Source organism: Sciurus carolinensis, chromosome 3 (genome assembly GCF_902686445.1).
Source record: "Sciurus carolinensis chromosome 3, mSciCar1.2, whole genome shotgun sequence".
NCBI lineage: Eukaryota > Metazoa > Chordata > Mammalia > Rodentia > Sciuridae > Sciurus > Sciurus carolinensis.
This window is the reverse complement of record NC_062215.1, coordinates 64,954,005-64,966,132: the sequence shown is the minus strand read 5'-3', so window position 1 is coordinate 64,966,132 and position 12,128 is coordinate 64,954,005. Positions and strand designations below refer to the sequence as shown.

Below are 12,128 nucleotides of genomic sequence, written 5' to 3'. Positions count from 1 at the left end.
ACAAGAGCTCTGTGTTTTTGCTCTAGACTTTCTTGTTTAATAGGAGTTTATTAACCTAATCCTATTCTTTTTTAATCCAACCTGTCATCTTTTCAAGAAGCAGAGATATGAAAGTAGCATTAAAAAAAAAAAAACTCTTCTTTCTTAAATGTTTTAATAGAAGGTTGAATGAAATGTTTTTCAAGTTCATGTTTCCTGAAGACAATGACATGATGATGTAGGAATTTGTGCTTAGCAGAGGAAACACCAGCTGGTTTGTATTTTGTGAGAAATATGCACGTGTATATGGTCTTAATGTGGAGGAATTGACTTACTTGAAATCATGCTCCATATTGATTTTGAAAGCTTCACTTTTCAATTTTTTTAATATCTGACAATACTTTTGCTTTGTGTTAGGGTGAACTATATGAAATTGTTGTTGATCACAAAATAGTCCAATTTGTCCATTCAAATTCATAAGATCTAGGATGAACAACATCCTAACCTGATACATTTTATCATGCTAAGTGAAATGATGAAATTTTTCTAAAATAAGTAATTCATTATACAATATCTGGCTAGAACAGTACCTGTTCCAGTCAAAGTTTTCCGTTTACTCCTTTCTTTGAAAATGTAGTCACTGTTGGAGGAAAGAATATGACATTTCATACTTATTCTCTGTATTTGGATTTTGTTTCAATTTGCTCCTTTTATAAATCAAAGCAAGATTTTTCAAAGTGCCAGCTCTATGAATTCAACCTGATAACTTGAAAATTATAATGTTTTCTCTCTGGTGCTTGCATGCATACCAGCTGTCACTACTAACACCAAAGATTCTGACATTGCAACTTGGCTGCCAATTTTGTAGATATGTGAGGCAGATAGCATATAACCTGCTCTTCATAGCCATGCAAGAACTTTTCAGTGCTGGCAGGAGCAAAATACTGTCAGTAAACTAAGTAGGTAGGACTGATATCTCATACAGATGAATGCTTCTTACTCTCTTTAGGACTTTTTTTTTTTTTTTTTTCATGAATAAAACCTCAAGTTGACAACTCTCTTAGTCCATTTGGGCTGCTGTAAAAAAATAACAAAAACAATACTATAAACTGAGTAACTTATAAACAACAGAAATTTGTTTCTCAGAGTTATAGAGGCTGGGAAGTCCAAAATTAAGACACTAGCAGATTTGGCTATCTTCCAAGGACCCACTTTCTGTCCTTATAGTCTTTTCATTATAACCTAAAATAGTGGAAAGCACTAACGAGCTTCCTTGGATCTCTTTTGTAGCAGCATTAATGCCATTCTTAAAGGCTCTGCCCTCATAACCTAATCCCTCCCAAAAGCTCCACCTCCTAATACTATCATCTTGGGGGTTAAGATTTCAACCTATGGGTTCTGGGGGGACCTAAGCATTCAAACTATGAGAACAACACTTGGTAAAGTAATGGCACTTGTGAAGTTTTTCCATTTGTTTTTGTTGTTTTGTTTTGTTCTATTTTCTATGTAATGTTCCCTTGCTTTTGTCCCTTAAGATTTCTGGAACCAGTACAACTCAAAAATATTGGATCTTCTGATTGAGTCTTAATGGTGCAAATAGAACTGTTTTCTTGTCTATATCCTGTAATTAAGATTTCTTCATGGGATTTTTTTTTTTTTTTTTAGTATATACAAGATTGTTACTATCTTACTTAATATGGGAAGCATATTATCATCCCAGTATAAAATTGAGCAAAGGACAACATTTTGCCCTCACTCTCACTTTTCTCTTTTTCCATCACTCATGCTCATGCAAACATGTGGCCAGTATACCTGTAAATGGTTTTCAACCTGCAAACACAGTCATAAGACCACAAATCTTTACTTCCACTACTCCCTATGGTCCTCCTAAAATGTCAGTAAAGAATAAAAATTCAAACCAGAAGGGGCAAACATCTAAGGTGGCAGTGGTGAGAACCAGAAACAGCTTGATTCTCGCTACAGAACATCAAAAAGGCTCAGAAATTGGAGGCCTCAGGTGTCTCAGAAAGTAGGGGTGCAGGTGGTTCTGAACACAGACTTGGTTACACACCTGTGTTGGATGTTGTAGAATGCCCCCATCTTTCCTTACCCTACCTTGCAGAAGACTGAAGGTTTATTACGTGGAGGCAGCATGTTAGGCTGTGGTTTCTCTGACTCCCAGCCCCACTCACACAGAACCCTGGCAACCTGGCCTATACCTCCTAAGACAGAAGATTGAGGGCTCTTTTCTGGAGTAATGTATTAACCAAGAGAGAGTATCTACACATAATTAAAGTTCACTCATAATGCAATACCATAAAGCGCTAACTGCTACATTATAATGAAACACTAGTAGTCTAAACATCTAGTAGTAGGGAGATTACTCACCTCATGACAAATTACATTAAAAAAAATCTAAATAGCACTCTAAGTCATAAAAGATTATGTAATACAATGGTATTTTAAATTTAATAAAGTATATAGTAAAAAAATTAAAGAGACCCGAAAAATAAAGAATATACAATTATTCTGTGATACCATCCACTTCAGGAATCAATCATTAGGAAATAGTGAGATTCACATAAAGTTATATGTACAGGATTTTAGCCCAGGGTTATTTAAAATTGGGAAAAAAATAGAAATAACTTAGAGTTTTTTGTTTGTTTGTTGTTGCTTTTGTTGTTGTCGATACTGGGGATTGAACCCAGAGGCACTTTACCACTGATCCACATCCCAAGCTCTTTTTGAAATTTTTGAATTTTGAGACAGGGTCTCACTAAGTTTTTGAGAGTTTTGCTATGTTGCTGAGGCTGGCCTTGAACTTGTGATCTCCTCTCAACCTCCCAAGTCACTGTGATTACAGGCATGTGCCACCAGGCCCTATTAATAACTTTATTTTTAACAGTGGTGGATTGGTTAAATTAATTATATCTAAGCTTTAGAACTCTGGATAAAATCCTGCTTTATTTAATGAGAAACTTCCCTTATCTTTAACTTATTTGTTTATATTTTATTACACTAAAGAAATATACAGCAAAGCCATGTATATATCATAAGCCCAATTTTATTTTAAGTATACATTTATGTAGATACATATTTTCATCAAAATGTTGTTGTTTAGTTCAAAAAGATAATGATCTGGGTAGTTTTTATATTCTTACGTTTCTTTGTACTTCCCCAGTTTTCTACAATAAAATTTAAAACTATTATGGAAATTTGAGTAGAGACAATAGTGTAATAATTCTGAAATGCTCAGCTTCAGTGATACTGATCATTTTGCCAATCTCATTTTCTCTCTCTCCTTATGCCTCCTTTTTTGAGGGGGAGAGCTGAAGTCTTTTAAATTACATCCCAAACATCACATTATTGCACCTGTAAATACTTAAATATGCATTACTGATAAGAACTTCCAAAACATAAGCAGTATGCCATTATCATGTCTATTAAAATTAGCTTGTTCCTTCATATCTGTTCAGGTTGCCTTAAAGATCTCTCTGAATCAGAATCTAAACAAAGTCCACAAATTTGCATTTGGTTATTATATCTCTTGAGTCTCCTTTATCCCAGACATTCCTGACTGACTTCATTTCCCCTCCCACCTATCACTCACACTTTAGGGGAGGGGTCTTTGACTTGTTGAGAAATATTTCCTGAAGAATGATCCATATAGTGTTTGTCTGTTTGCTTCTTCATGGTATCCTGGTTTTTTATTCCCTGTATTTCTAATAAACTGGTAACCAGAGCTAGAGGACAGATTTTACTCAAATTGGACTTTTTTTTAGGCATGAACACTTTGTAGTCAGTGGTGTGCATATCACAAAGACATAATATTTTGTCCCACATTAAGTGATGCTAAAATTGAGTGGTGGATTGAGTTGCTATCAGGCTTGTCCTCATCCCTTTCAAGTGGCTTTCCTAGCTATTAATAGTGCTAGATCAGTGATTTCACAGAAGTTGCAGAATGGTGATCCCCCGCCCAGTTCTACTGCTTCTGCATTTTTCAGCTGAAATTCTGAAGGAACACAGTAAACATTTAGTTTATTTTATAACAGCTTTTTTTCAATGTTATTCAAAAAGAAGAAAAGATAAATCCAAACTTATGGATAGCCATTGAAGCAATTTTAGATACAGTCAAATCTAAACATCACCACTTTGTAACATTAGTTAGGCAGGTTACTTGCTCTGTTAGCCTAACTTTCCTCATTTGTAAATTGGAGATGCTACTACCTACTTTGTAGGGTTACCATCAAAATTAAATGAAAGTTTGTTTTTGTTTTTTATTTTTCTGTGCTGGGAATTAAATCTAGGACTTTGTACGTGGGACAAATGCTCTGCCACTGAGCTACATGCCCAGCCTGCCATAAAATTAGATGAGATAATATATTTAAAATAATTAGTAGTATGCCTGGTACCTATTAGGTGCTCAATATACATTAGCTCATTCATTCAGTAAATGTTTATAGGAGTTTACTACGTGCAGGCACCATCCTGACAGTTTGGGATAGACTTGTAAACAAAACAGACAAAATTCCTTGCCTTCATGGAGCACGGTTGAATAGAACAAACAATAAACATAAGAAGTAAATTATATAGGATGATAAGCACTAAGGGGAAAAAAGGAGAGCTGTGCAAGGAGGTAACAGTTGGGTAGGAAGTACAGGTTTCAGTATTAGATTGATCAAGGTAGGTATTATTTGAAAGATAAGGCTTAAGTAAAACTGCAGAGGAGGTAAAAGATGTAAGGGATAAGTAGGTGTTGGGAAGTACAGTACTTGCGAAGGGAACAGCTAGAGCAAAGTCTAAGGTTGGAATGTGTCTGGCACATCCAAAGAATAGCCAGGAGAAAAGTGATAGGAGAGGATGTCAGAAAAGAAGGTCAGATCACTTTGACCCTCTATGGACTTTGAAAGACTTTGGTTTTTACTGAAAATGAGATGGAAAGCTTTTGCAGAATAGTGACACAATTTGAACCCAAAATATTATTCTGTGAAATACATCAAAAAAATTAAATGAATTGATGGATGTGTGATAGAACAGTTATAGCAAAATATTAAGATGCTATGTGGTTGGTATGTATATGGGTGATCACTGTTTAATTCCTTCAAATTTTCTGTATGTTTGAAAATTCTTATAAGAAAACATTGAATAAAAAGAAAAACTCAATATAACCCTGCTAATATCATTTTATGGGATAATTCTAACTTGTCACTGAAAACTGTCCCATAAGGAAATTCTACATGTCAAATCACATTGTCTCAGTTTCATTACGAGGCAAAATATACTTCTTTGGAAAGAACATGGATGATAAAACCTGAGACTAAAATATGTAAGCATGTAGAAGCCTGAAACCACCACCCCCCAACTCTTGATAACAAGGATTGAATCCTGGGGAACCTAACCTTGAGCCACATCCCTAGCCCTTTTAGCCCTTTTTATTTTTTATTTTGAGGCAGGGTCTCACTTAGTTGCTGAGGCTGGCTTTGAATTTGGAATCCTCTGCCTCAGCCTCCCAAGCTGCTGGGATTACAGATATGTGCCACCCTGCCCAGCCATATTTTCTGTATTATACAGTAAATGCCAGTGTGTAGGCACAAATAAAACAGTAAAAAAATTTATTTTGATCATTCTGTATTTTAGAAATCTGGGCCAGAGTGATAACAGTAGACATATTAAGAAGTACCCAAATTGTAGCTAAATTTTGAAGGTAAAATCAACAGAATTTTGAGAGGGACAAATATCAAGGATGACTCCAAAGTTTGTGGTTGGTGGTGTGAGCAACTTCCTCATGTTAAGATAATGGAACTGAAATCAAATACCCAAGAAGTTGAGTGTGAATAGAGAAGAGGACCAAGAACCAATCCCTGGGGCATTTCAACATTTAGTTGGAAAAGAAAGGAACACTAACAAAAGAGATAGAAACAGCTAACAATGATGGAGAAGGAAAGACATTTGGTATCCTAAAAAGACATTTGAAAAAAAATGTCTCAAGGAGAAAGGATTTTCACTCTTTTGTGTCAAATGCTATTATTAATTCTCCCTGCTCCCAAGTTGTCCCTTTTTGTACTTATGTTTGCTAAAACTTTTAAATTGGAAATTGTCTTAAGGATGGTTATAGTTAAATCATAAAATTCATCTAAACTTTTAATGCGTTTTGAACTTCAGGCAGGGTAAGACATGGATATATTCTATTCTAGATACAGCAAAAGTTGATTCCTTAATATCTGTAACATCCATGTGCTTTGCAGGAGTTTTGAATTCCACATTTCCATGGTTCCCCAGTTTCTCAAATCATCTGCCATGTGTTGATTAAAAAAACCCCGAGAATACAACTGAGTACAAAGCATAAGAATCTTGAAATTTTGTAAGGAGGTTTCATAAACTTATACAGAGTTAAATAATAAAAATTAATTTGTTCAGAGTGTGGCGAGTCTTGGATTCAGACTAACCATTTTGCTTCTTTTTGCAAAACTTTATAAAGTAAGTTAAGCAATAGTCAGTGGATGGGTTGTGATCTTTTTCCATGGTGGTCTAGGATGAGATTACCAAACCCCCTTTTGTTTGAATTCAAAGGATGCTCCAGTTACATTTCTGAATAGACCTTGAGACTAGTCTTCGCACTTTTCCTGGCCTGTCATTTCAAATGTTTACCTTTGGTATTTTCTTTTATGATGCTTTTTATAAGTCAACCATTTGGTTGTTTACTTCTGCTAACTTTTAAACATGTAAATTCTTTTAATTTTGTCAGTGTTTTATCTTGTAAAGGATCAATTCTCACCTCCATTGTACTAGAAGCTTTTTTTCTTAAACTTTTCTAGCCTTGGAAAGGCAGTTACCTTTAGATCTGATGACTGCTTTGAGGGGATCAAGGGCTGAATTCTCTGAACTATCCTTAACTTAAAACCTTAAGATATGTTGTCACAGAATTGATGCAGAGTGATCTACATAAAATTATCGTCTCTCCTCAACCACTCAGCTCAGATCATGTCAAAGTTTTTCTTTATCAGATTTTGCGAGGTAAGGTTTTCTTCGTGAAGAAAATGGCAATGTCATGGCATAAATGAAATGTTTTACTGTTCATTTGAACTTTAATTTGGCCTTCCAAGACTTTCTTCTTTCCTAATGATCTTTTCTTGTGGACCAAAATGTATTTCATCATTTTTTTATTCGATATTACATAATGGCAAATAGTTCTTATTTTCATGATGGAAGAGAAGGCCCATTGAAATTCACTGAGCAATTGATTGAGTTAATCTAGGAAAGCAAATAAGCAGAGTGGTTTGTCACAAATCCACTTAAGCAGGCTTTAATTCTCTACAGAGTAGGAGTATATGGTACCAGATGAGTAAATTTAAAAAGGACTGTATTCTTATGGATGAAATGCATCTTGCAGGCCAACAGTAGGTGTACCTGTCAGGGTGTTGGTTGGCATACTGAGTCCAACTCTAGACAAACAAAATGACCTTAAAACCAAAGCAGAAAGAGGAGACTAATAGAAAAAGCCAGCTAAGTAATTCCAGAATGGCTCTTTCAGAGCATGGACTTAGCCAGGCACACTGGCAGATGCCTGTAATCCTTGTGACTCAGGAAGCTGAGGCAGGAGGATCGTGAGTTCAAAGCCAGCCTCAGCAACTTAGCAAGGCCCTAAGCAACTCAGCAAGACCCTGTCTCCAAATAAAATACAAGTAAGGGCTGGGGATGTGACTCAGTGGTTAAGTGCCCCTGGATTCAATCCCTGGTAGTTTTTTAAAAAAAGAAAGAAAGAAAGAAAAAGAAAAAGAAAAGAAAGAAAGAAAGAAAGAGCACAGACTTAACTAAGAAATTATATAGATCAACATGACAGATGCCGCTTCTGCCATCAATTATGTCCTTCAGAATTTGCTGTTACAAATGAAGAATTATTTAAAGCTGAAACAGCTTTCTTACCTAGTAAAATACATTTTTCATAGATTTAAGTGTTTCTTTAAAGAGACTGAAAAGCATCTGCTAAAAGAATTAAAATGCATAAGCAATATTTAAACTAGAAAGTTCACCTCCTATAGATTTGTTGGTATTCTGTGGTAGAAGGAAATGGAGAAGATTATTGGCTGTTTTAATACTTACGGAAATATATGGTTTGCTACATCTCATTAAAAAAAAAGACTTAACCTTGAGGCTGTGACTTTTAGCAGAGTGAAAGCCCCAATCTTTTAAGATGTCAAAATTATTTAAAAAGTGATTATCTGGATGCTAGGGTTGTGGCTCAGTGGTAGAGCACTTGCCCAGCATGTGTGAGGCACTGGGTTTGATTCTCAGCACCACATATAATTAAAGAAAATAAAGATCCATCAACAACCAAAAAATGTATATTAAAAAAAAAAAGTGATTACCCTCTTGATTCTCAGTAGTAGAGAATACTACTGACACATATGAACAAGCTCCTCAATTTTGTCATATCAGTGAAAAATCTGTCCTGGGAAAGACTCCCTGTTGATTAATGGAAATTATTTTGTTGAAGTAGGTTCAGAATCACAGGTTAAAATCAGTAGTGGAACTTCAGTGGCCACAAGGATAAACAATTCAAGGATATTGGTATGGTCATTCTTAACTCAGGGATCTGAGAGGCTTATCTGTGTTTAAATCTATGTACTATATTAAATTATAGACATCTTGGAGTATGCATGGTTTTACTGTAGCAAAATGGGTTTTTTGAAAGAGGACTAAGTCAAACTTTTAATAGTATTCACTATGCTGTTATTTAGGGAACAATTTTAAATCCTCTACTCTGTAACCTTCTAAGGTTTATCCAGAATCATTGGTTGACTAAAAGGAATTAAACATCTGCAATTAAATCTGTTCATTATTTCAGGTTTGAAATATCTCCATTCAGCTGGCATTTTACATCGAGACATTAAGCCAGGGAATCTTCTTGTGAACAGCAACTGTGTTCTTAAGGTATCTTTTTTCAGTTTTTAAAAACACTGAATTTAGAATTATAGTGGATAATAGAGAAGTTGACATCTTGTGATATTGTTCCATTGTTAAAGAAAGTGTATATCAGAAAAAATATTAGAAGACTGTTCTAGATTCTATTTAGATGAGAGTGAAATAGGGCCTTTAGGAAGACTGTCTACATTTTTGCACAGCTAACAGTTCTGTATACTGTTTGACTGAGGTAGCAAAGTAGGAAGCAGAAATATGTTTAAAAGTGAAAATGCTAGACCACAAAAAGGTTTATGCACCTATCAAGTGTATTTCCTCAATTTATCATAGCCAATCCTCAGTTATTCCCCTGAAGTGGAATGGATTACAGGGTTGATTATATTTAGCACTCCAGAAAGCATGAAGTTTAATTCTCTCCCTAGTCCCACTTTCCATTGTCCTTTGTTATAGAGGCTCACAAATAGCAAGATCCACATTTGTGCATTTCCCTACTTCTAATACAGATATATATTGGCAGGTCTCCTGAATAATGAGAGGTCTACCATATTTTTCCTCACAGAAATTAGAGATAAGGGCTTTTTTAGAGAGCTGTGTCATCTCTGTGTAATCAAATAAAAATTTCATTTATTTCTTGAGTGGGTACAGTACTGTATGGTACTTTAGTCTACAGTAATTATTTTTACCATTTCAGTGATACGTTTGAAATGGAGAACCATCATTTAAATGTTACCTATTTAAAAGTAATCAAAATATTGTTATTACTTAGGTTGTTGACAGTTAAACCAAGCATTAACAATTTTAAATGTAGAAATAAATTGCATTTTTTAAAGAATTTAGGTGCTTTCTTTGAACTGTGAGTCAATTCTCTTTAAAAGACAGTGGGTTGTAGTGCCTATGAATGAAAATTCATTATAGCCTTGAAGAGTTCTTCCTTTAACTCTAGAGAGTTAAAAAACAGTTTTTCATATTTTCCTCAAAAATGGCAGTAGTTTTAGTTTATCCTTTTCCAATTAAACAATAAAACACATTAAAAACTTTATAGTTAGGAATTCTTTGTCTTATTCATACCAAATCAGTCATGTGACAAACTAGTTTCTTCTTATTTGGATTTTTGGTTGGAAGCCTTTACAGAGGATTTTTGTATAAAACCTGTCATGCCTGATGCTATTAACTGCTTGAAGTCCATTTTACAAGTCATCTATTATGGCATTGTAACCTCTGGCTACATAAGTGGGTAACTAAAGGAGAATGTCATTTATGAATACACAACACAGATCAGAACAAATTGAAATTTTGTTCTGCTCCTTTGACTCATCCTAGAGGCTTCCTTTTAAAAAGCCACAGTAAAGTATAAAGCTATAGACATTACTTCTGTTCTCTCAAATATACAAATTAATTGAAGATAATTATAACAAAACATTTTCTTTAAATTAGTCTCTATCTTGGAGTGGGGAGGTGCTAGGGATTGAATGCAAGAGTGCTATACCACTGAGCTACATCCAGAGCCCTTTTTATTTCATCGTGAGACAAAGTCTCATTATGTTGCCCAGGTCTTGAACTTGGAATTCTCCTGCCTCAGCTTTCTGAGTCTCTGGAATTACAGGGATGTACCACTATGCATGGCTTCTATTCATATTTTGTTTCCTATTAAGCAAAGTTAGATAATTTTGCTGGAAATCCTCAGTATATTTTTAGTTATTTGATCATTGTAAGTTTCTTACTTTAGGTTCAGATTGTCTTCCACTTGCTAACAAAAAAAAAAAAAAAACAGAAAAAAAGGACTCTGGATCAGGCTGTTTTTAAAGTGATTTGCTTTATAATAGAAGACATTTTTCATTGGGTAGTTGGTTGGGTTTTCTCCTAAAATGCAAATGCAAGAAATAATTTAAGTTCTTACTTTTGGTTTGGTTTTGTTTTTAAAGATATCCTAGAAAATCATGACCTAGTAATAAATGTTTTAAAAATATTATATGTTACTTGAACACTAACCTTTGGGAAGATGTGATAAATTTGGACTTTTTTTGTTATGACTTTTCTGTGTTGTCTGGAAATTTTTTCTTCATTATTAAGTTTTTTAAATGTTGGCTTCATACTGACTCATCCCCACTTGCACACATGCATTCATTTGATGTGACCAGACAAAGTTGATTCAAGTCAGAAAGAGAGATCGCCAAAAATTAGAGGTAAATTTTGTTTTCTTTAAAGCAGTAGTTTTCAGACTTTCGAAAATATTCTAGAATCCCTTTTCAAGTTCTGGCACCTCAACTTAGAAAACAGATTTAAAACATTATTTTATCATTTCTAATATTGACTTGTAAAGTTCATCAGAGAGAACACTGAAACTTATATGATCTTTACTATCTTATCTCATCATCAGTGTTTTCCCAATATCAAGAAAATCTCAATACTTGGAGATAAGTAGTAGTTGCTACTGTGACCTTGTTGTAGTTTATTAACAGGTAGTTTGCAACCTCAGGCTACTTTTCAGTTAAATAGCAATAGAAAAGATTTATTTGTTGATCCTGTAGAAACTAACCAGTCTGTCAACTTGTCACTTTTTTTCTTTTTTTTTAATTGTTACTGGGAATTGAACCCAGGGCCCTGTACTTGCTAAGCACATACTCTTAATACTGAGCTATACACCCAGCCAGTCTTTCTTATTAACTGTGTCTCCAGATTCTAATACACTGCTGAAATATAACAGGTGCTCATTTAAATATTCATGGCATGAAGAACCAAACCTAGTAGAATTAGTATTCTGCATTTTGACATGCACATGTTTGAGTATGAATTAGTATTTTAAATGAATAGGTGTGAAATTTGAATAAAGTGTTTATGGAACTCCTGAAGTACCTCATCAGAATTGGATTCAGTAGGACTCAGTTTGAAACACATAGCTTTAAAGAAATTTTACTGTACATTGTACATATAAAATAAAAGTGGCAAGTAGTCTCAACTCAGGAAGTCTTCAAGATATACCTCTTTTATCATACCTTCCTCTATAAGCCTACCTTGAAAGTAGATAGTTTTGTTTCTACCTTAAAACTAGAAATATGCATTTATCTGTGTTATTACTTTGTTTCACTTAATTATCAGTTGAGAACACATTGAAGATGAGAAGAATTTTTTTTAAGATATATCATTTTATTTGGAAACATTGAAGTTTGAGACTTTTCTTCCCTCTCATTTGAATAAAACCAGATTGTATATTGACACCAATGTACTCTACT

The 12,128-nt window shown here is 34.3% G+C and overlaps 1 protein-coding gene across 1 annotated transcript in view; it reads left to right on the top strand.

Annotated features, from left to right (window-relative positions):
• The window catches only part of Nlk (nemo like kinase), a 139,969-nt gene that overhangs the window by 105,115 nt on the left and 22,726 nt on the right, over positions 1–12,128 (top strand). Inside the window, exons 4-5 of the mRNA XM_047546043.1 lie at positions 6,887–6,993; positions 8,825–8,910. Of these exons, the coding sequence (XP_047401999.1) occupies positions 6,887–6,993; positions 8,825–8,910 (193 nt within the window). The remainder of the gene's footprint in view (positions 1–6,886; positions 6,994–8,824; positions 8,911–12,128) is intronic.